The sequence below is a fragment of the Emydura macquarii genome, unplaced genomic scaffold (assembly GCF_026122565.2).
Source record: "Emydura macquarii macquarii isolate MOO-44397 ecotype Brisbane River unplaced genomic scaffold, CSIRO-AGI_Emac_v2 contig_1551, whole genome shotgun sequence".
NCBI lineage: Eukaryota > Metazoa > Chordata > Testudines > Chelidae > Emydura > Emydura macquarii.
The window spans coordinates 20,972,646-20,998,321 of NW_027131688.1; the positions used below are offsets into that span (position 1 = coordinate 20,972,646).

The following is a 25,676-nucleotide window of genomic DNA, read 5'->3' on the forward strand; positions in this document are numbered from 1 at the left end:
ACATGAAGCCCACAGACAGCTGGGCTCTAAGCAAAAGTTCCATTCACCCTCACAGAGAAATCTCCACCTGTTCCCTATTGCTACATGAACAAGCTGGCTCCTGTGTCTCTGAATGTGATGGAGGGCAGGATCCTCCAGGCAACTGCTGCCTCCCTCTGCTGCCCTGAGCCTGGGAAGGAGCAAGCTTTGCAAGATCATTGTCTCCTTTGCTGATCCCACAGTTGGGATCTTCTAGGCTGTCACCTGCTATAGACTGGCTCCCAGAAGTGTGCGTGTGAACGGCCAAATGCTTGCCACTATTACTGGCTAATAAGCTCAGAGCCAGAAGCACAAGTCCTAAAGCTGGTTGTCTAGGCTTGCATGGTTCCCTCAAATTCACTCTTCCGCCTCTACACCCCCAAGGATCTCATGTCTAACATCAAAATGATGATCCCTGGGAAAGCAGAAGTGTTCACAGTTATGCAATTTGTTTCCTGGGAAAGTCCAGTTTCAAAATAGAATTCCTATAGCATTGGATTAGTAAGTCTATCTGCATAAAGTACACAATGTCCTGCTAGGATGGTTATTTCCTAGCAGTGCTTGGTTTTCAAATTCTAGGACGAGCACAAAAAGTCTTTGGAGCACATGCAGCCCTCCAGTAAGGAAAGGAAAGAACAGAAAAGTGGAAGTTACCTCCCCAAGACAGTTCATTCTGGAGAAATAGAAACAGAGGAATGCCAAACTGAATCAGACCCAAGATGCCTCTAGTCCAGTGTTTCTCAACCTGTCAAGTAGCAAGTACCCCCTAACTTCTGAAAATTTTAATAAGTACCCCAACACAACTTTCCAGTCCGGGAATTACAATTTTTTTCCCCCTTTACTGCTGGACTACTGTATTTCTCGTAAAGCAGAAGAGTTCTGAGCTCTGCAGTGCTGTGTGGCTGTGGCAGATCACAAAACCCCTGCTGTTTCTCTCCTCCTTCCTCCTTCCCATCTTCCATATAGGAGCAAAGGTCAACGCCAGCCAATCATTATGGCTTGATGGCGAGGTCACGTGATGTTCTTCTCACACAGGTGGGAACTTGTGAGGATGAGCAGGCACTAGCAGCCCACCAGCGTGGATAGCAGTGCTCCCCATGGCCATCCCTGGGGGGGTGCAGGCTTGAGGCAAATCACACTGTGTGGGCCCCTCTTAACATTTTCATACTGGTAAAATGGGGGTCTGAAATTGACAAAGAAGCCTGTGGGTAGAGCCCCACTCCAGGACTAGACAAGCTGCTGGGCTCTCCACCTACCTTTCTGGGCATCAGGCTTTGAGCCGGGAAGGGGAGCTGCCACCTGGGAAAGTTGCAGGCAGCTGCTGTCTGGCTGCCAGCCCGGGAGGTGGGTGACTGCCACCTGCTCCAAGCTGGGGTGGAAGAAGCTTCCGTGCAGGCTGGGATCCGGGGACATGGGCAGGCAGTTGTTGCCCGTCTTCAAGTCAGGGCACGGGAGGCTGTCTCTTGGCTCAGAGCTGGGGCGTGAGTGGCAGCCACCCAGCTGCGAACCCAGCTCGCAGGGCGCAGAAGGCTGCCACTAGGCTCCCACCTGGGAGCTGGGACCGGGCGGGATGCAGGCGGCTGCAACCTGGCTTCCCTAGAAGTCGGCAACTGACACTCACCTCCCTTCATTGGGTTTTTCGCCATGTACTCCCTGCCTGTGTCTCATGTAACCCCAGGGGTACACGTACCACAGGTTGAGAAACTATGCTCTAGTCCACCATTCTGTTTCTGATAGTTGCCAGTACCAGATGCTTCAGAGAAAAGGGTAAGAGCTCTACTACTTTAGGCAGATGTGGGATAATCTGACCCAGGCAATCAGAATGAGACCTAATAGTCAGACATTGCCTTAAATCCTGAAGCACAAGGCTTAAAATCCCTTGCAAAATTTTTGTCGTCATCGTCTAGATTGAGCAGAGCTTTGTTTATAGGATAAATGGGATAATGGGAACGCAACTGGACAGAGGCCATCAACTCATTCACAGATCACTGTAAACCTGACATCAAATGTTGAATTGCCACCAGCCTGGCTGATCATAGGATCAAATAATGACAAGTGAACAGTGGGACAGAACACAGAGCTTAGCAAGTGCCAGGTGGTACTGATAATTCAAGCTCATAGTTACACATCTTAGTGAGGCTACCTGCCTTAATTCAGAGAGCCCAGTTGCACAACCCATACTGTTCTCCTTCCTCCTCCCTCTCTCCCATTAACCAGACATCTCATCCCTCCCACTCTTCCTGTCTCAGCATCACAGCGACAAAAAAATCCTTCTGTTCAAGGAGAATGTATTTTCAAACTTTAGACAACTCACACGACTTCTAAAAACAAAAATTTTTGTGTTCAGTTTTTAAAGCTTCAGACTTGGCACCTGACTACACTTCAGCTTTACACGTTTTTTAATTTTAAACAAAGTCTGATCAGTTTTCACTTTCCAAAAACATTCACCTTTTGGCTAAAATCGAATAGAAGTTGTCCCTCAAACATTAGGGGCTTAATTTTTTAGGAAGTTATTCATGATTTAAGATAGTGGAACACCACACCCATCTCAACCTTAAACGTTATCTGTGTTTTGTTTTTTTTAGTTTAAATACAGAAATGCAAATTAATTGTTGTTACCTGTTCCATGTTGTATCCGTGTTTCTCTTTAGCAATGGCAATGTATTCATCCACTGAAAAATAAAAATAGGTCCTGAAGACATTTAACACATGGGTCTTGCCCCACTTTCCAATCTATAACAGAGGATATAAAATCCAGCTGCTCCAAGTCTAAACAATGAGGCAGCTAATGGTTACTTATTATTCATATTATTCACCTACTGTCCAGTAATGGACATCACATCTCCTGCAGAGAACTTGGAAGAAGAGTTGGTTATATTTAAAAAAACATGCAAGCCACAAAAAAGCACATGGTATCCTGTTCTAAAACTTTCCCAATAGGCTAAGTTGCAAGAATCAGTTCATAAGACTGCATTGTTAAGGATCAGAAACAGTGAGGGTTTCAACTAGGCAAAGATATTTAATTTAGTCTTTGGTACAGAACATCAGTTTCTGCATTTCTGGAAAAGAACAATTAAACTTCAGAGTTCCAAATACATCTGTCTTAGAGTAGAATTCATGCGCTTAAACATCTTGTCTCATTTAGTCTTATAAAGCTCATACCAATCTACTTCACATGAATTTGTATTCCTTCACAATACTGTGCCTCTTGTATTAAAAAGTACAGTTCATAGTATTTTGTACTGTTTCCTATAAAGAGCTGTTTAAGTGGCAAGTGTGCTGTATATCTTTTAATACTGCTAACTTCCTACAACATGATATACAACCACTCCAAACACCTTTGCAATTTTTCCAATCCCTTACACCTCCGTAATTTTCATCTTGTACCAAACACCTCCTTCTCCCCAACATTGCTTTTAACCTTTACACTTGAAAGAAGCCGCTGTGGGTTATATATTTCATATCACTTGGGACTAAAATCTAGACTCTGCTTTAAATATGGCAATTAAACTTCACCTTATATCAAATCAAACCTATTTTTGAACAGTGGGGCAAATTCACTGCTGAAGTTGCCCATATAACTTAATTCTTCCCCTTTGGGCTCATGCATGACAATACACAGTCTTCAGGGACAATCACCATTTGTTTGTTTTAATAACCACAGAGGATTACCACTTCACTTCATGCATTAGCATGGGTGACAAATCAGGTAGTTGTTTATAGGACTGTTGTGATTTGCAGCTGAAGTTGACAGGTGGGTAGTAAAAGTGGCAAGAGGACTGCAGAAAGAGAAAGGGTAGTGGTGTGGTTAAGGTCCCTGCATGGAACCTGCTGGAGTTCTGTTCTCTTTGGCTGTGTCACAGGCTTTTTACATGCTGAACAAGTTACTTAACTCAAAAACTTTCAAAATCATCAACTAACTGTTAGTTCCTTGTTTTCTGGATGCTCATCTTGGGACACCCAAGGTTTCATTTTCAGACATGCTGAGCTCTTCTTTCCAAGCTAAATCAACAAGAGTGGAGAGGACTCAACAACAGCTCTTGAAGAAGGAAAGAAATATCAAGTCCAAGCATCTTCAGTGGGGCACCCAATATTAGTAGACCCTTAATTTTGACCAAGATATCCATGTTTCAGCTCCCCATCTATAAAACTGGGATAATACCTTTCTAAACTCTCAGAGGCATTGTAAAGATAATTTCATTAATGTTTGTGAAGCAGCTGGTTACTATAGTGATAAATGCCATGGAAAAGCCCTGAGGAAATAAGCAGTTCTATATTCAGTGCAACTTGGATGGGCTGCAGTAAATAAAGCATGAGGCCACACATTGAAAGAAATACTGTACAGCTGCATCATTCACCAAGTAACAGCCATCCTGACACTGAATGACATAGGAGTCCTGTGGAAATTTCGTGATCACATCCCATTTAATAGTGTTATCAAATCCAAGTGCACAAGGGCAGAATTAGGGTTGCATAGTAAACCTTAATTAGGACGTTTCCCAGCTCGAGTGTTTGATTTACTTCCTTAATGTTTTTAATGTAGATTTTATATGTAATTCATTAAGTACTTTGCTTTACGGCCCAACAAAAAAAAGAGTTAAGTTTTAGAGATAGTACTGAGCTCTTTGGAATGCCAATCACATGGGCAAAGGATTGCTGCATTAACCGGCTATTCAAGCAAGAAAAGATCTATAGTTCCAGATACTATGTCATACCATTTTTATCCTTAATTTCTTCTCCTTGGACATATTAAAGAGTTCTCCTTTCCAATAAATTACTTAATATTTTAACTGCTACAGCAATTAAAAAAAACACAATTTTAAAAAAAAAACATTCATTAAGGTCTTTTCTATAAATTCCAGCCTAGCTAAAAAAATACAGGAAGAGAGGTCACCATAGCAATAGTAATAGAACTTTGTCACTTTGTAAAGGAACTCAATATGTCATGAAGCAAACTACTAGGGGCATCACACCATTGCTCTGGTGCTTGTGTGTGTATGCTGTGGAGGAAGGACAAAGAAGGGAGGAAAGGTAGAGGAAAACAGTAGAAGAGCAACCTTCATAAACTGAAAGGGCATATTGGGGGGTTTGTAATCTATCATGTCAATAAACCAGGAAGTTGAAAGCAGCAAATGAGGCCACTCAGTTCACTCTGCCTGCCACTTCTCATCTAAGTATCAGCTCACTCCTACTTTGGAGCTCATACTTTGAGGATTCAGAGGTGTTGAACAATTCTAGGTTCTCTGCGCCTATCCTGTAGGCATTACCTTTTGCATTAAGTAGGGCCATGCTATTGCTTATGGACTAGAATCACTCATGGGATCCTTTCAGACTCCTCAATACTACTGGATGATTGAATTGCCACAGCTAACACCCACATATGCCACACAAAATACCCTCTTCCATCTCGGCTGGCCATAAAATTGCACACCATTCTGGAAGACTTGCACCTGGCCACAACGATCTAGGCATTTGTGACCTCCAAGCTCAATTATTGCAACGACTCTCTGGGATTTAAGCCATTCATGCTGAAAAAGCCCCATTTGGTACAAAGAATAGTAACTCCTCCGCTTAGCAACACAAATCCCCCTGAACACATCTCACTAGCGCTCTCCTCTCTGCACTGGCTCCCCATTCAATACAGAGTCCAACTCCCAAAGCCTCCATCTCGATATGGAAAGCCCACTGTCCCTAGGCAACTGAGAGAACCTCTGTTGCTGCATGACTTCCCCAGGCAGGGTAGACTTTGTGTGAGGGAGGTGTGGATGCACACACCAAGAACCTGCTGGCTGCTATTAGTCAGGTCTGATTGCTACTCGGTAAAATTCCTTGCATACCAACAGAAGCTTGCCAAGTATAAGCTATGCTGTAAAAACAGTGCAGGCACATTCTAGTGGATTCTTTATAAAACCACTGGACCACATTCCTCCCTAGCGTAAACCCAGTGACCTAAGTGTAGTTACAACAAGGAGGAATCTAGTCTGTTGTGTTTAAGAGTATGTCTACACTGCAATCAAAGATGTGACTGCAGCATGTGCAGACATACCTGAACTAGCTTTGGTATCCAAATTAGTTAGATTGAGGATATGTAAGTTTCACACTCCTAAGGGTTGATCAACGCTACAGGATTAAGTTGACCCAAGCTTCCCTGTGGCGACCCAGCTGTGAAAGTGTCTTCACTTAAATTTGGCTCCCCCGACATAAGTGCCTTTCTACATCCATTTAGTAACACAATCTTCCTGAGCAGCGTAAATGTAATTAGGTCAACGCAGCATCAGTGCAGACACTGGGTTGCCTACATCAGCTATTACTGGCTTTCAGAAGCAGTCCCATAATGCCCCACACTGGCAGAACAATCGATACAAGCTCTCCTGGGGAGGACATGCACCACTGACACAAGGATTTACGCATGCACAATTTAATAACTGCGGTGGCTATACGCCGACATAAGATAGGTCAACAATTCTGTAGTGTAGAGATGACCCAACTGATATAACTATTCCAGCAAGACTTTCCAGTGTAGATTATGCCAAAGACTATGATGCCTAAGAAATGGCAGCCACGTGACAAATGAAGTACCCGTTTCCTATGACAGCCCTTGTTGCTATTAGAAACCGGATCATTCACAAGGAAGATTTCTTTACATCTTTAGGAAGGCTCCTGCTTTCACAGAGTTTATGCTTGATTGGTGCATACGCAGCAAACTCACCCCCTTACAATGCTGTGCGCTGGCCAGCACACAGGGTGGAAAGCATGCGCTTATCCAAAGATCCCATTTGCAGCTATCCATGTCCAATGAGCCTCTCCTCTCCCCAAAAAGAGGCTGGGTGAGCAGAATGCTCCTGCTAAGGTCACCCTGATCTGCCCGCATGCTGCAGGGAGTAAGGACTGGGAAACGTTTAGACACTTGCTAATTACCTTTCTCCTATGGAAGAGGGAGCTGTTAGGGCACCCACAGAAGGAGCTGGATGGGTTGCAGACAACCCCAGCATCAATGGGGGAAGGAGAAGGAGGGAAGAGAGACTCCCTCAGCATCTGAAGAAAGGGGACACTTGCTGGGTTTCCCACCAATGCATTTCTCCCTTAATTTCACTGAAAAGTACCTGACTTTTGGCTGACTAGGTGTTTGGTAATAACACCCTCCTTAAGTCCTGGGGGTGTTACTTAATAATGTACAGGCACTAAAGGAGACTGTTAGCTGCTAAAAGGAAGGGGATAAGAACAAATAGCTGCACCGATCCTCATTAGAGTCCTAATTCTTAGACTAAAGATTTGAATTATTTTAAATATGTAAAAAGGGAATGTTTATTTAGAGGTCTATTATCTGAAATAGAAGAAATGCTTGGAAGCAGCATTTTCCTAGGCACATTCTATCAGATATAAGCAACACTCTATAGAGCATATTATTCTGTGGAAACTTCCGTAGAATAAATATTTGCTTCGTGACAGCTTCACAAATGTCATTTCATGCCTAACAGATCCATGGACCCTAGACAGGGTTTGCAGGAGAGATAAAACCTGAAGAAAAGCAAAGAGAATGCAGAGGTAGAGCTGCGACTGCAACCTTAATTCACCCCGTCAACTGAGGTACTGCAGGAGAATCTGAACACTTTGCATACTACGTGATGTAATACCCTGAGAGAACAGGGTGAAATAAGGACACAGCAGCAGCCTTAGCAGCCGGCTGTAACGTGCTTCATACTGTTTGCTAGAATGCTAGAATCTAAGATTTTGGTGGTAGCTATAGATTTCTTCCTCCTCCACCAAAAAGATGTAGGATAAACCAATTCTATATAATAAATCAAATGTGGATCATTCACACACACAATGTTAAATAAATTTACAACTCCAAAATGTGATGGAAAAACAAAAAAAAACAAAAAAACAAAAAAAAAATCTTTGCTATAAAACGAGCAACAGCATTGCTGCGTCTCCCAGTATTGGCCAAACTGCAGCACAGACCATTACTAAAGCAATCATGCCACCTGGTGGCCACAAAGCACTTTAGAAATTAAACTGACAAAAGTATTCAAGTTTGGAGGAGACCTGCAGACAAGGGGAGAAGAATATCAATAGAAGGGACTTGTCTAAAGAAGTCCTGAAAAAAGTTCTCCCCCAAAATGACCCACTCCCACCCTTTATTTTTAAGTAAGCACATTAGAAATTAAAAAGTTCTCTTTTCCCTGGAAGACTGATAAATGGAATGAGTAAAGTTGTGACTGAAGTCCCAAGAGTGAAAATGGAGGGCTGGTCTACATACAAGTTTTTGTGCTGTTTTAAGCACCTTTATACTGGTATAATTACATCCACACTAGGGGGTTGAACAGTTTAGCCATATGAGTTTCTAAGGCCTGGTCCACACTTAAAATTCATGCTGGAAATCACCATACCACACCCCTCCCACAGACATAGCAATGCCTGCATAAGTTTTAAGTGTAGATCCAGCTTACACCAGCATAATACGTCTTTTGCTGTTACAGCTTGTCTCCCTTGGGAAACTGATGAAAGCTATACCAGCAAGAGAACTTTTATACTGACAAAAACTGCATCTCCACTGGGAGTTTTTGCTGGTATAGCTGTGCTGACAAAACTTTGCTAGCATATATAAGACCTAAAACTAATCTAGTTATAGCAGTACAAAAGCTGCTTAGACAAGCCCTGATCAATTGAAGGTACGTCTACATTGCGACTGGAGGTGTGACTCCAGCATGTACAGACATTCCTAGACTTTCTTTGATCTAGCTAGCGCGAGTACCACACAGCGATGAAGACACAGCAGCATGGGCTTCAGTGAAGGAGCCTGCCCAGGGTCCTGGGTACCTACTCGAGTGGCTAGCCCACAAAGTCCGCGCTGCTGAAGCTTCGCTGCTATTGGTACTGGAGCGAGCTCAGGCATGCCTACACGTGCTGCAGTTGGATCTCCAATGGCAGCATAGACCTAGACCTCCAAAGGCAGCATAGACATGCGAAGGGACCTTTTTTGGTTTAAAACTATTTTGTTTCTGCGAATATCTACTTAACTTCAGGAACTAGTTAACTGAAGGTGGCCACACTGCCCAAACTGCCTTTTATGTTTCTAACTGATGCTCACTAGCAAGCAAACCAATACAAATATCTGTTAATTGCACACTTAGCCACTCATTCGCTATTTTCTTTAATGTAGCTTTTTGTGCATATATAGCAGGGGTGGTCAGACTTACTGACCCCTGAAATGCCCTCCCTGCTGGGCAGAATCCTCTAGCCTCACCATTGTGCTGCAAGGCAGAAGCTCCAAGCTTCTGACCCCAATCTGGCAGACAGAGAAAGAGGGGGCCATAGGGGGCTCCGTAAGCTGCACTTTAACTGTAAAAAAGCCACATGCAGCCACAGTTTGGCCACACAATTATATTCTAAGGGCATATCCACACTAGAAACTTTTGCTGGTACAGTAGTGGCAGTGAGAAGTGTGACTAACACTTATAATTGTCTACATCAGGGTTTTTACTGTTATATCTACAAAAGACTGCTTTTGCCAGCACACCACCACCTCTTATATAGTGCTTTTCATCAACAGATTTCAAAACACTTCACAATCTTTAACGTATTTACCTTCACAACACAGCTGCAAGATAGGGAAGCATAGTTTATATCACTCACCAAACCAGCATAAGTGATACTGGCAAGAGCACTTTGTATAATGAAGTCTACACTAGGAGAATTTGTCAGCATAGCCTTACCAACAAAACGTTTCTAGCGTAGACTAGGCCTAGGGTAAGTAGCAAGAAGTATTTGTCATTTAACTATAGTAAGCATAGGGAAGTACAAGGGAATACTGAAGATGATGAGGTAAGAAGTTACTCACCTTGTGCAGCAACAATGGTTCTTTAAGATGTGTTCCGCATAGATGCTGTACTGTAGGTGTGTGTGTCCCCGCGCTGCTGATTGGAGAACTTCGGTAGCAATGTCCGTTGGGCCCGCACATGCATTGTCTCTCCTCATGCTGCACCACGAGGCTAGCCAGTGCCTGTGAGCTAACCGTCCTCAGCTCTCTCTCTACCACAGAGCCATAGCGAAAACTCTGAAGTAGATAGGAGGAAGGTGAGTAGTGGAGCACCCAATCGGGACACACATACCTCAAAGAGCCATCATTACTGCACAAGGTGAGTAACTTTGAGTAGTGTCCCTATGGGTGACTCCCAAGCAGTATCCTCTTTGGGGTGGGCTGGGACTTCGGAGTTGGGTTAGTAACAGATAATAGTACTGTGGAACCAAAAATGGCATCAGATGCAACCCCTAGGGATCCTGCCTAATGTTCTGTGAAGACATGGACTGACACCCATGTCACAGCTCTGTAGATCTCAGAGATGGGGACATCCTTGAAGAAGGCGGCAGATGAGCTCTATCTCGTGAAATGTGTACAGATTGAGTCAGGAGGGGTCATGTTACGAATTTGATAGCACTGTTTGGGCTGATATCATTGAGCCCTTAAACCTTTCCACCATGGAGAAGAATACTCTAGGGGACTTCCTGAAGGCCTCTATCCTATTGGGGTAGAATGCCAGGGCTCTCCTCATGTCTAAGGAACGCAATATGGCCTCCCTATTGTCTTGATGAGGCTTCGGGCAGAAGGCGGTAAGGTGAACAGACTGATTCAGGTGAAATGAGGTGGTCACTTTAGGGATGAACCTTGGATGTGGCCTGAGTGTATCTGGGAAGAACATTGAGTATGGGGAACTAGCCATCAGAGCTATTTCCTCTATTCTTCTAGCCGAGGTAACTGCAATAAAAAAAAACCATTTGCATCAATATGCAGGCTAGCAAACAGGTGGGCACAGGTTTGAAGAGGGGCCTAGTCAGCTCCTTCAGCACTAGGTTTAGGCCCCATGAGGGGATAGGAAGTTGAGATTGATGTGAGGGAAGAGGCTTGTTATTCCTTTATGGAACCTTTTCATGGTCTGGTGTAATAGTACTGAGTACCCCTCTATGGGTTGGTGAAAAGCTGTAACAGCTGCTAAGTGGACACTGAGAACACTCAGGGATAACCCAAAAAAAAAAAAAAAAAAAAAAAAAAAAAAAAAAAGGTTCAGGGCAGAATACATGGAAGAGTAGCTGACAGAGATGTGGTGGGACAGGCACCAAATCTGGAACCTGGACCATTTCTGCAGGTATGTTTGTTGTGTAGAGGACTTTCTACTGTGTAGTAGAACCTCTTGCACTTCCTTTGAGCATGAGCTCTCTAGGTGCTGGAACCACATAGGGGCCATGCCTTGAGCAGGAAGATCCCCAGGTTGGGATGTATGGTACACCCTTTATCCTGAGAGAGATGGTGTGGAGAGGCTGAAAGGGAGATCAGTGGGCACACTGCAAGGTGCATCCAGTAAGGGTACCAAGTCTGTCTTGGCCACATGGGAACAATCAAAATTACATAAGCTCCATCTCTCTATCTTGAGTAGGACCTTCAGCAGAAGGGGAAACAGAGGGAAGGTGTAAAGAAGATCCCTGTACCAAGGGAGGAGGAGAGCATCACCCAGAGAGTGCTGACCAAACCCCACCCTAGAACAGTATTGCAAACACTTCTTGTTCTGGTAAGTGGCGAACAGATGTGCACAGTATTCCCCACTGCACTGATGGGTGCATCTCCCACTCGTAGTCATGCAGGAATTTGTGACTGAGCTTGTTCACTGTCGAGAACTGCGTACCTGGGAGGCAAGCCGCAGACAAGGTGACATTGTGAGACTATCAGTTCCATAGTTTCATAGCCTCCATGCATAGGGAAAGTGATGTGGCTCCTCCCTGGTGGCTGATATAATACATAGGGTGACCATTCATCCAGTTTTTAAATGGGACAGTCCCATATTTAAACTTCTCACATTTCCCAACTTTCCTTTAAAATTGGCAAATTGTGCCATATTTTCTGCCTCCTAATCAGTACCGGGTTTACAATGAAGCCAAAGGCTAGGGCCCACACTCAGAAGGGGCCCATAAGGGGATTGCCACGGCACTGTGGCAGGTCCTGCTGGCTGGATCCCAGCTGCCTGCCCACCAGCAATGAGTGGGAAGGTCCACTGGTCAATGGGCGTGGGCGTGCAAGGCTGGTGGCAGGGTGAAGCTGCAGCACACAGGGCTGGGCCGCTCCCCCTGCCAGTCCATCAGTGCAGCCCCTGCCCATATACCGCGTGCCAGCTCCAGGACCAATCCCAGATCAGCCAGGAGGGCCCACCCCCAGGCCAGTCTCCAGCCATCCACTGTGAGCTGCAGTAGTCCACGAGTGCAGGCAGGCAGCAGCCCAGGCCAGATGGGAAGATGCAGCACCAGGTACCGAGAGAGCTGGGCCCTTCTCCAGGACCCCAGTCAGGCATGGAAGGCAAAGAGCGCTGGACAGGGAGGGTTGGTCAGTCCGTCACCTGTATGTGTGCGCGCATGAACTTGCCAGTTCTGCATACCCCTCACCACCCACACCCACACACAGAGCCCCTGGACAGTTCTGCGTGCACCCCCCCCCCACCCCACCCCAGTCTTCCCCACACAAATAATTTTACCAGGTGTCTCATGTTCAGCAGAGGGACATATGGTCACCCATGCAGGCTATATTGTCCATTAGGATCTTTGTATGTGATCTGTTAAGGCACAGGCGTCCCTAGCCACTCTCAATTCGAGGAGATTGATGTGGAGGGAGATCTCCGCAGGTGACCATTTGCCTTCCGTTGTGAGACAGTTTAAATGCACGCCTCATCCAACGAGCGATCCGGCGAGGGTAAGGAGTGCCGAAGGTGGCGCCTGCGGGGGGTGGGGAGGGGGGAGTGAGGTGGGGGAAATGGGCCCCTTTGCATGCATTGGCCAGGTTCTTCCAACAGTCCAGGGAGTTCTTGATCCTACTGGGCAGTGACAGGAGTTTGTCCAGACTGTCTCTGCTCTGTCTGTAAACCAAACTGAACCACAGCTGCAGGCATTGCATGTGAAATCACTGCTGTGCTTGCCATCATACGCTCTAGGAGTTGGAGGCAGATTCTGGCTGACACTTGAGGGCTGCATTGAGCCGAGTCTATAAGGGACACAAGGGATAGAAACCCGTCTTGAGGTAGAAAGGCTTTGGCCTGTGGTGCATCTAGATCAGCTCCTATGAATTCTAGGTGTTGCATTGGTGTGAGGCTCGACTTCTGGGAACTGATCTGTAGGCCCAGTTCATGTCCTCGGTGGCTCGATGAGTCTCCTGAAGTGACTGGGCTCTGATCATTATCCTTTGTGATAGTAAATGGGCAGCCTCCACTGAGAGAGCTGTGGAAAATACTCTTGGGGCTGAAGAAAATCCAAAGGGCAGGACTCTGTATTGGTAGTGGTTTTCTCAGGTTTACTTTGAGACACAACAACATCTGTGAGCCAGTAGTATTGAAATGTGAAAGTAGCTGTCTTGTAGGTCAAGGGCTGAAAGCCAGTCTCTGTGTTCCAATGACAGAATGATTGTTTATAAAAAAGGTGCCCATCTTGAACTTCTGAGTTTTGACAAACTTGTTGAGTGCGCCAATATCCAATATGGGTCTCCAACCTTCCTTTCTTTTGGGTATTAGAAAACAGTGAGAGTAAAACCCCTTGCCTTGAAGATGTTGAGGTACTGGTTCTAGGACTCCTAACTGCAGGAGGCAGTCTATCGCCTATCATAGCAGACTATCATGAGAAAGTTCCCTAAAGAGGGACAGGGAAGGCTGTTGTGGAGGGGATATGGAGGTGAAGTGGGATGGAATAACTGAATCTGATGATCTCCCATGCAGTGGCATAGGGCCTGGTGGAGGTGCCCATGGGTGGCCATATCAAGATGGTGATGATGCCATCTAGTGGCACATTCCCAGACCCTGTTGATATTGGGTCCCATATGGAACTTGGAAAGAGTGCTGAGAAACTCTCTGGCTCACTGTCAGATCCCTCACTTGACAGTGGAGGTGCATGGCATGATCGTGAGAAAATACCACTTGACCAGCTCTGGCTCAGTGCCGTGATCTCAGTACTGAGGGGTGGAGAGTCAGGTGCTTCCAGTGTAGCCTGGCGTTTAGCCTGATGGAATTCAGCTGGTTTTGGAGGCGATGCCAGGTGTATCGAGGATGGAGATCTGGCCTATACTGATCTTTCCAGTGCCAGATGGGCCCATGTCGCTGACAGTACACACACTGACTTGCATATGGGGAGCGTCTTAGGTTGTTGCCCTTATCTCTCTGTACTGAAGATTCAGTACATGTGCCCAAAGAAGCCCATAGGCCTATCAATGATACGGGACACAGACGGTTGCTATGAGGCATAGGTGCCGGATGATTTCAGTGCTGAAGATGCTGAGTGAGATGGCAAATCGCTTTCAGTTATCCCTGGGCTCGCTTAGAGGACTCCCTGCTCTTTTTTGACTTATAGAGGAGTCCCCAGACCATTGCTTCGACCCACTGTCCTTCGAAATTGAAGGTAGAAGGAAAGACTCACGCCTGCCGGAGGGTTGGGGCTAGAGAGCCGCCTCCTTAAAGATGATTTTCTGGTGGAGTTCTGACCTTGCGGGATCTCAGTCGGAGCTGCTGGCAGAGGGAACACTTCTGCTGGATGTGGCCCTTGTCAAGGCAGCGAATGCACTGGGAGTACTTTTCTGCAACTGGGATCACGTTGCTATAAGTGTGACACTTCTTGAAGACCAGAGAGCGAGGCATACCCTTGTCAAGGGGGTCCCCAATCCACCGCCAGGGGTCACACAAGAACCAAGTCTTTTCTTTCCTTTTTCATCTTTTTAAAGGCACAGCCAAATAAAGAGTCAAGACAGCAAAAAGATTTCCAAGGCTAAAGATTAACAAATGACAAGGGGAGTTAACAATCCACTAAGACAGCTAAAGGCTCCATCTCTAGCCAGGGGCAGCTGAAAAGGAACAGAGGACAGTTAGCCCACGTGCACTGGCTAGCCTCATGGTGCAGCACAAGGAGACAGCACATGTGCAGGCTCAACAGACACTGCTACTGAAGTGCTCCGCTCAGCGGCACAAGGACACAGACACATCTACAGTGGAGCAGACATAGGGATTCAAAGAAGAACCATAGCTATTACTTATCAGCAAGTTAAAGTAGTATAGGTTGGATGAATGGACTATAAAATGGATAGAGAGCTGGCTAGATCAGGCTCAACCGCTAGCTCAATGTCTAGCTGGCGGTCACAAGCGGAGTGCCCCAGCGGTCGGTTCTGGGGCCAGTTTTGTTCAACATCTTCATCAATGATCTGGAGGATGGTGTAGATTGCACCCTCAGCAAGTTTGCAGATGACACTAAGCTAGGGGGAGTGGTAGATATTCCTCTCTATTTGGCATTGGTGAGGCCGCATTTGGAGTATTGTGTCCTGTTTTGGGCCCCCCACTACAAAAAAGGATGTGGAGAAGTTGGAGAGAGTTCAGCGGAGGGCAACAAAAATGATTAGGGGGCTGGAGCACAAGACTTATGAGGAGAGGCTGAAGGAACTAGGCTTGTTTAGTCTGCAGAAGAGAAGAATGAGGGGGGATTTGATAGCAGCCTTTAACTACCTGAAAGAGGGTTCCAGGGAGGATGGAACTAGGCTGTTCTCAGTGGTGTCAGATGATGAGACTGTTGCACCTTGTTCTAAGTTGCAGTGAGGGAGATCTAGGTTGGACATTAGGAAAAAGTTTTTCACTAGGAGGGTGGTGAAGCACTGGAATGGGTTACCTAGGAAAGTGGTGGAATCTCCATCTCTAGAGGTTTTTAAGATGCGGCTTGACAAAATCCTTGCTGGGATTATTTAGCTGAGGTTAGTCCTGCTTTGAGAAGGGGGTTGGACTAGATGACCTCCTGTGGTCCCTTCCGATTCTATGATTCTTAGGCAAACGTCACAAGTTTTTAAAAGGGCATTACTAATATGGCTGCCACATTCCACCCCAGAGGTGGTTATATGCTTAAGTAGCAAGTGATGTGCATGTCCAGGTGGACAGTAGTTTAAGACTCTTTTATAGGTGCTACACAAGTGTTATTATGCTATTATTCCTATTGTAAATAACCTGACAAACTCTTGGTGTTAAGTCAAATCCCCAACTCTAAAAACCAGTGTTTTCATCTCTTCGTAGAAAGGCAGACAGCTCCTTAAGGCATGTTTTTGCTCCAGAGTTAGCCCGATTTTACAGAAAGGTGCTGCCCCTAATTTCCTCTACCATTTACACACAAAAACCTTCTCACCTCAGTTGGATGGACTTCCAACTTGGGCAAACTGGTCCAGAAGGGGATGCGAGTAAAAGCCTGGGTTCTGCTTTCACTTGAGCTGGTAACCTGTCCATGCTGCAGCTCACAGCACAGGCTAAAAGTCACTCAATGGTTGACAGTTCTCCAATGCCTTCCCAGAATTCCCTGTGCACTCAGAACAGACAGGTTCTCCCACAGTTCACTGGGAAAGAACCAGAGTAGATCAACTTATTGCAGCACAAAACACGGTGGAATTTACCCCCAGAAGTTCTAGATACACACATGGTTGAATACAACACCAGTGAGTGCACAATAACTTGGGGAGGGCTGTGTGCTCCTGGGCCCCAATCTACCAAATTAACTCTGCAGTGAAGACATACTCAGATTACTTCAATTCCTTGGGCACAATTCCTACCTGGAAATGACAGCATCCACACATATTAGATAGGGTAAAAACAGATGATCTAAATCCTCATACTTCAGAGCATGAACCAATAACTAATTACCTGGGGTTCGGAAAAAGCTTCCCTCATGGGCATGATATTGCTGAATTGTGCACTTTGAAGTTTTGGGTTTTTTGCATATCTCCTTAAGATTGTTTACAGTTCCAGATCCAGTTAGGGGGAGGATATTGGACTAAGCCAGCCATTATTCTGATCCAGGATGTGGCCCTTATACCTTTTTCCTTCACTGGTTTGAAAAATAAATTGGTATCTTGCCAGTTATGAACAGCAGCATGGAAAGTAATTTATTCAAAATTTTGTAGTCCTCATACAAAGACTCTAGCCTCAACCTAGGAATGTCCCTCACCTCTTAAGCAGCATATAGCACTAATAAATTACCCATTGCACCAAAAAACAATTTTCAAAAAATTTAAGTGTCTGAATTGGTTAGTGAAAAGACAGCTCTGATCAGTGAATGACAGGTTACTCACCTTGAAATAACGTGAGTTCTTTGAGATGTGTTGTCCCTATGCGTAGTGCACTTCAGATTGCACATGGGCTCCATGCACTCAAACCTGGAGATTTTTCCCTACCAGTGCCATTTGGTCCAGATGTCTGTCACCACTCCCCCTCCCGCCCCACAACAGCCGGAGGGGTGGGGGAAGAGTGTACACAATGGCTGTGTCCCAGAGGGGAGCTCCAAAATAGGGAGTCAAAACCTTAAGCTATGACATAACAATAAAATTTTAAAGACTTTTAACAACTGTTTATAGAGAGAAGCTGAAGTATTCAGTATGAACACTGAAGCTCCATCCTAGACCACAAGAACTAAGGAGGAACTAAGATGGTGGTGGTCTGGCAGCCCCCTTTACAACCTCAATGCAGAGCACAAGGAGAGCGGAGGCAAATACATGGACCAGACAGAAAAAAAATCTCCAGTCCTGGGCACACAGAGCACATGACTGGCGATTTAGAAAGGCCAAGGCACAAAACAAGATTAAACTAGCCAGAGACAAAGGGAAACAAGAAAACATTCTACTGATACATTAGAAGCCAGAGGAAGACCAAGGACAGGGTAGGTCTGTTACTCAATGGGGGTTGGGGGAGAACAACAGAAAATATAGAAATGGCAGAAATGTTAAATGAATTGTTTCAGTTTTCACCAAAAAAATCTAGTAGCAACTGGACATCTAACTTAATGAATGCCAGTGAAAATGAGGTAGGATATGAGCTAAAATAGGGAAAGAACAAGATAAAAATTAGACAAGTTAGATGTCTTCAAGTCACCAGGGCCTGATGACATATATCCTAGAATACTCAGGGAGTTGACTGAGGAGATATCGGAGCCATTAGTGATTATCTTCAAAAAGTCATGGAAGATGGGAGAGATTCCAAGGACTGGAAAAGGGCAAATACAATGCCAATCTATAAAAAGGGCAAACTGGAGAATTATAGATCAGTCATCTTAACTTCAGTAACAGAAAGATAACAGCACAAATAATTAAACAATTTGCAAACACCTAGAAGATAATAAAAGGAGATAAGTACTAGTCAGCATGCATTTGTCAAGAACAAAATCAAGTCAAACCAACCTGATGGCTTGTTACCATGTCAAAAAAGCTTTGTGGATGGGAGGGAAGCTGTAGATGCAGTATATCTTGACTTTAGTAAGATTCTTGATATCATCTCTCATGACCTTCTCATAAAAAAAACTAGGGAAATACAACCTAGATAGAGCTACTATAAGGTGGATGCATAATTGGTTGGAAAACGATTACCAGAGAGGAGTTAAATGGTTCACAGACAAGCTAGAAGAGCTTATCAAGTGGGGTCACAGAGGGACCAGTTCCGTGTCCACGTCTGTTCAATATCTACATCAATGATTTAGATAATGGCATAGAGAGAACACGTATAAAGTTTGTGGATGATACCAAGCTAGGAGGAGTTGCAAGTGCTTCAGGAGGATAGGATTAAAATTCAAAATAATCTGGACAAATTGTAGAAATGGTCTGAATAGGATGAAATTCAATAAGGACAAATGTGAAGTACTTTAGTTAGGTAGGAACACTGCGGTAAGATTTGGGGGTCATAGTGGATCACAAGTTGGATATTTGTCAGTGACACACTTGCCGCAAAAAAACAAAAAAAAGAGCAAACATCTTTCTGGGATGTATTAGCAGGACACGAGAAGTAAGCAAGACACGAGAAGTACTTCTTCCGCTCTACTCCAGGCTGATTAGGCCTCAACTGGAGTATTGTGTCCAGTTCTGGGTGCTACATGTCAGGAAAGATGTGGACAAATTGGAGAACATCCAAAGAAGAGCAACAAAATGATTGTGTGTCTAGAAAACATGACCTATGAGGGAAGATTGAAAAAATTGGGTTTGTTTTGTCTAGAGAAGAGAAGGTTTTTGTTTTTTTTTTTGGGGGGGGGGGGGTAAGGAGAGGAGACGGGACGACGACACACACGGACAACAGTTTTCAAGTATATAAAAGGTTGTTACAAGGAGGAGGGGAAAAAATTGTTCTCTTTTAACCTCTGGGGATAGAACAAGAAGCAATGGGCTTAAATTGCAGTAAGGGAGGCTTAGGTTGGACACTAGACAAAGCTTCCCTACTGTCAGGGTAGTTAAGCACTGGAATAAATTGCTTAAGGAATCTCAGGTCACTGGAACTTTTTAAGAGCCAGTCAGACAAACACTTGCCAGGGATGGTCTAGATAATACTTAGTTCTGCCTTCAGTGCAAGGGATTGGATTAGAAGACTTCACTAGGTCCCTTCCAGTCCTACATTTCTGTGTGCAACCTGACGTGCTCTACACAAAAAGTGACAATCACTCAAAGAACACCACTCAAAATCAGTACCTGCTATTTATTGCCTGCTATTTATTTAGTGCCAATCAACTTCAAAAGGCATATCAGGACATTCTTATAGTCAAAGCCTAACCAAGCTGTGAGATTCATACTTGGGCAAATGGGTCAAATCCCTCCCATGCAGTCCAGTTTACCCAGCACCATTCTCAGTTGGATTTTCACAAAGATTTAGACAGGAGCTTTCGAAGACCAGTATTTCAGGTCCTGTCATACCAGGAACGCTAGCTAATAGAGGCATCATACAAGAGTCAAGCTTCATAAATAGTTCCTGGAACAATTCCATTATTCCAGAGCATAGTGGGTGGGGTATGGTGTGTAGGTGCACATGCAGAGGGAAAGGGCATGTAGGAGTGGACTAGTCCTAAGGCTAAATTGCAGTTCATTATTATTGTTGCTAATAATAAAGCCTGTCACTAGAGTGTGGAACCACGCTGACCCTTTATAACCAGTACAAAAGCAGGAGAAATGGACAATTTGTCTCCTAGCTACCTCCTTGAAGAATGTCACTTAGGCAAAAGGGAAGCACCACTATTCACTGCTTTGCCTGAAAGGGGAAGACAAGTCAGAATCACGCAGAGGAGCTGCCTGTAGCTATGACTGCTGGAAGACAGAGTGTAGCAAGAGCAACACACCAGAGGCTTTGTGTAGACAAAGTCTCCAGATGTAAATTGGCTGGTTCCAGCTTCACAGAAGCCAGAGAATGAGAACCTAGTATTTCAGAGTGGGAAGTGGTCTATTCACCAGTGCATGCGTTCCTTTTGCATCCTGCCCTCTCACTCCCCAGCCCAAACTATAGAAAATGGCTTGTGGCAGACAATGGTTCTCAGCACCCAGAGGCCCACTGAACGTGTGATATCATTTGTAACTGCCGGAGTTGACTGGACAAAAATTCCAGCACCATTTCATAAAGCATGATACGGACTTGGTGGAGCTAAGTTTGATATGAGAAGGGAACCAAGCCTTGACCACAGATTTTATAATGCTGCTGAAAGCAGTTTTGCTCCTTCTGCATCTACAGGTAAACAGTTTTCAGAACTGATTTAAGCAGGGCCCTTTTGATCACATCTGAGGCCTTCCCACAGAGCTATGCCATTAAGATTCCCAATTGCAGGGGCAAAGAATCAGCAAGCGGCCTTCTTTTCGAATCATCTCTGCCATGCCAGTTTGGGAGGCTCTGTTTTAAGTAAGGGGAGGATTAGATAATGCATCTATTGTGCATGCAAAGTGAGTTGTGGGGTAGGGGAATAACAGAGGGAGGGAACCTTTGATAAGGGTTTAAAAAGGGGGAGGAAAGATATGATGGTGGCATAAATGCCTAGATTAGCTAGAGATAACTGGAATTTCCTGGGGAATCTGGCTATCAGCATGAAACTACTACCATGCCACACCATGCAGGACTGGCATGTGAACATAACATTTTACACCAATCTCAGTTTGCTGAGGTGGGAAGTGTTGGAAGTATTGTCTGAACTGGATCAGAGACACAGCACCAAGTTAATTTACCTAGTGCACCTGGGCCTGAGAAGTGATGTTATTAGCACTTCATATATCCACCGCTGCATTTGATTACAGCCTAATCTTGGGTGATGAATCTAAGCCCTAAAAACATTTTGTAGAGAGATTGGAAAGTTAGTTACAGTAAGATGGTAGCTTGCCTATCCAGAGCTCAGGTGATGTCTATGCTTTGCTTGCTGGCAACCCAAAGATTAGTGTCGTATCTTCAGGAGATTTGGATTTAAAAAAATGCATGAGGATGAAGTCAATATTAAAAGCCAAGTTAAAATTCCATGTCAAACCTACTCTTCAGTGTGTTACATCCTTATCTAGTGGCATGTCCATAGAGGCTAAGTCTACAATAGCAAACATCAGGAGATAATCCCTTTGGTCAAATGGTAGAGGCTCATACTTTTACCACAGGAGGTTGGAGGTTCAATTGCTAGTGATGGCACATTTTTCCTGATGCTTACAATGAACCACCACAACACAAATAACTTCCATATTAAAACACAGTATTCAAAAAGAACTCAAAGCAGGGAGCTGTAGATTTCCCCACCCCAAGAAGTTAATAGAGGTGGTTGTTCATTATAAACAAATATAAGAGTAGAGTATCAGGATGAGGTAACCTATATGCACATTCTTGAAAGATTTCAGTTGCATTGGCTCAAGCACTAGCCATCACTTAAAACCATCTTTGAAGTGTAACGTGAATTCAGTTTGTTTTTGTTATAGTGACTACTACATCCTTGCACATTCCAGCGAGAAGAACTTACTCTAAAATAACTTTCTCCCCTCTGTGCCTAAACACCCACATAAAGGTTTCAACTGTTATTGCACTTGGTGACTAACTTGTTCTTGAGCACTAAGAATAAATCTCTTATTGTGCCCTTAACCCTCACCTCCTCCCCTCCAGATGCAGCAGAAGGCAGGAGCTCTCTGGCACGGCCTAATCCTCAGAGGTCCATGGTCTTTAATTCCCACTGAAGTTAGTAAGAACTGACTGTGCTCACAGCACACCATAGGGCTAGGCCCAAACTACATGATGTATCTGCAGTTTGGACTAGTTCTTGCTATAGTGGGCCTACAACTTATACTGCCCATCGGGCCTGCTGGGACTACTCTCAAATGTATTTCAGGTTATGGCTAACAGCCACGCTACTTTCTCAGTATTATTACTGTACGGTCACGATTGGTATTCAAACCTACCTTACACCATCCAAACGGTTTTACCCCTAGAAAAGCTTCCCTCTATTGCTAACATTGGTTCAACTCCGTGGTGATAGCAGCAGCGGGAGCACAAGTATACACAGCCTTCAAGGTGGCAGCTGGCATTTTAACGGTCATCTGAACCTGCTTGTGATGGGGTGTTCACCCCACCCTGGCTATGAATCAGGCTAATTAACCCAACAAGCCACAGCTGAGAGGCATCAGTTGGCTAAGCAATCCCCTGACTCAGGAAGGGAGCTCACCTGGGGAGGAATGAGTCAGAACCTGGAGTACAGGGCGGGCCTGGGTTCCCCTCCCAGCTACTGAGGATGTGGCACCACAGGGCAGTGAGTGGGAAGACTGCCTAAGATTGCAGAAAAGACGGATACCTCAGAAGGGGGACATGCGCCTAGTGATCTGGCCAGAGGGCTGAGTCACGAAGGGGCAGCAGCAGCTTGTGAAGCGAGAGAAAAGCAGCAGGCCAAGAGAGTGAGGCAGAGAGATCGCATGCAACCGTGGGAAGGAGTGTTGACCTTGCAAAGCTATTCCCCAGAATGGCCAGGAGGAGGCACTATCCTAGCAGTGAGTACAGCACCGCTGACACTGCTCAGAGCAGGTTGCAGGACACAGCAGTAAGAGTGCTTGTGTCTTGGCTAAGTTAGCACTCCCATTGCACTGGCCGTGATGGGAAGTGTTTAAGAAAACAAGACTAATGTAGAAAAGGCTATAAACTCATTTGGTGGGAGAGGGCAGAGCAGGCAATACTAGGAAATACACTTCTCTAGCCCAGATGCCTATGCTTGGTGCATCCTCACATTCCATCACTTGCAAACCAACAGGTTTTTTGTTTTTGTTTTTCTTAACACAACTACCAGAGCACAACCAACCACAAGTGTTGGATCAGATCCCAAAAACGTTGGATCTACATCACTACATACACACCTCATTGCAACACTTGTACGCCAGGGATAAAACACAGGTGGCAAAATAGAGCCAACTACATGAAGAAGCTGACTGCTTCCTCCCCACACTCTAGACATGGGATCTAGGGACAGAAGCTCTTCCAAGGCAGCATGGCAATCTGAAAATACCTTTGACACTGCCTCCCGCACACCCCTAATCCTTCAACTCCAATGTTTGAGTTCATTTGGTCAATAAGACATGAAAGAGTGCCTTCATCCAATTACTTTCATGGCTCCAATAACTATTTCTGAACCAGATGCATCAGTGAAAGGGTTAAAATTCAAATCCTAACTGAAATGTATGTTTGGGCTCCAGAGATACCAACCTGCAACAATAATGATGAAAGAGTTGGTCTAAGATTTCCACCTGGCATTGCAACAACCAGCAAGCACCACATGGTGGCTAACAAAAGGAAACTCCTTCTTAGGCTTTGTGTAAATAGTCCAGGCTCTTATTTGGAACACCTTATTAACCTTTGAAGTTGAGACGGTGCAAGTTCGCTGTTTGCAGTATTGTCTCCCCTTCCACCCAAAATATAATCGTTTATGAACATATGAACTTACCCCAGTTTAAAGTCTGAAGCCAGGTCTATTAGCAGTTCCCCTTTTTCCTTATAGCCTATCTTTTGGTCATTTACATAACTAATCCAATTGCCAGTGCCAATAAGTGGCAGCTACTGTGATAACATTTCTATAACTAAACTCCTACTGAATCTTAAGTTAAACCTCATTTATCTTATTTTTGGATTCAAGAAGTTGTATTTTCTAGCTCCAGCTACTGTATTTGTGTCCAAGTTTCATGACTGCCAGGTTCACTGTGTACTATGAAATTTGGATTAGGGATAAACACAAGCCCATTCCGCCTTTCCATTAATCCTTCTTTGCTGTCACTGCAAGAGCCAATAGGTTGATGTTTGTAGGGGATAGGAAGGGAGGGAATAAACAGCATGATCGTAAGTACTGTTAAGCTAGCTTCACTTTACTAACCAAAAAACCCTACATCTGGCTATGGGCAAAAAAGTTACAGCTCCAGAAGTCCTGCAACTGAATCTCCCGGAAGTCTTTGTTCCATCGTGCAGATATTGCTAAGATTAAAAAACAAGCAAGAACCTCCCTCCCCCACACACACACACCACAAAAAGCTAATCTCTCAGGTCACCTTTATCCATCACGAGGCAGCCATACAAAGGGCCAAATCTGATGTTTTTTAAAAGCCTTCTCAGGTCAACTTTGAAGTATTAGTTCCATCAATTCAAAGGAACACTGTCAACCTGGAGTCTTGTGAATTACAAAAACGAAGTACTGAGCCAGAAGTACCACCCGCCCTAGAGCCTCCATGCCTGTTTGTGTCTTACATTCACTTTTCTATGCTGTGCCGCAGACATCCCTCTCACTCCCTCAAAACAAAATGGGAGCTTATTGTGTCCTGATCTTGCCAGGAGAGCCATGTCTCTACAAAATCTTGTTCATTTCAGCATGGCTTTGCAAGGACATAAGGGTACACCCATGAGATTAGATGCCTTTACATAGCCAAGCCAGGATCTTGCAGAGGAAACAGTGAAGCCAGCTATACACAGTGCTGTCAAATGCACTCAGTAGCCTGAAGACAGGTATTTTCTTCTTTTCTAATCTTTCAGTCAGTCCTCTTAGGTTAAAAAAATTCAGACTAAGTCAATTTTAAGTTGATGGTGCATTAAATTCTAAACTACCCAGCCACATCCCCTTAAAATTAAGAGATGCACGATCATACCTATGTTCTTTGCCATGCTTAGTCCTGTGAAATGTGTGGACCTTGGTTGTTTAAAGGTGACCTATGTTGAAGATTCAGGCTTTACTCACAGAATGGAGGGATGCCAGCCGCCAAAATGATTTTCTGAAGAAAGTGCTGGTTTCTCTGCAGTGGGGGGACTGTCTTTATTCTGGGTCTTATAGCACCTAACACAATGGGGTCCTGGCTCATAATCGGGACTCCTAGATGTTGCGGTAATGCACATCATCATCCTGCCACCAAGTCCTGCATGTCCTCTATTTCCTGGAGATCCTCGGCAAGCTCACCCAACAGCCTGAACAGTAAAGTCACAAAAGCTGTAAACCAAATTACTGATCTCCCCCACCCAATTGCATGGCCAGCAGAGGCCATTTCTTAGCATCTATCTCTAACTATTGCTATCAAATGTATAACAAGCTAGAAGTATGTTCTCTAAACACTGTGTCCAGACCCCACATGGTTAATACTTAGTAACAATGGCAAACAAATGTTTCCCCCCTCATCAGAGATCTAGGCTGGCACATAGCTTTCTTCCCAAAACCAATTCACCACACTTGTTTTGCATTGTCGACAGGACTGCAGAATCATGCTTATGCAACTGGTTTGGCCAGCCCACCCTCCTCCATTATGATGGCCCAGTGCACATAGCTCCATGTACTGCTGGTTCTCCTCTGTTGGCCATCCGACAGGCACGTTTCTCCCCCAAACAAACAATGAGACCGTGTCCAGA

General features: G+C 44.8%; 1 protein-coding gene across 1 annotated transcript in view; it reads right to left on the reverse strand.

Annotated features, from left to right (window-relative positions):
• The window catches only part of RCOR1 (REST corepressor 1), a 114,630-nt gene that overhangs the window by 30,960 nt on the left and 57,994 nt on the right, over positions 1–25,676 (reverse strand). Inside the window, exon 4 of the mRNA XM_067555025.1 lies at positions 2,638–2,690. Coding sequence (XP_067411126.1) covers positions 2,638–2,690 — 53 coding nt within the window. The remainder of the gene's footprint in view (positions 1–2,637; positions 2,691–25,676) is intronic.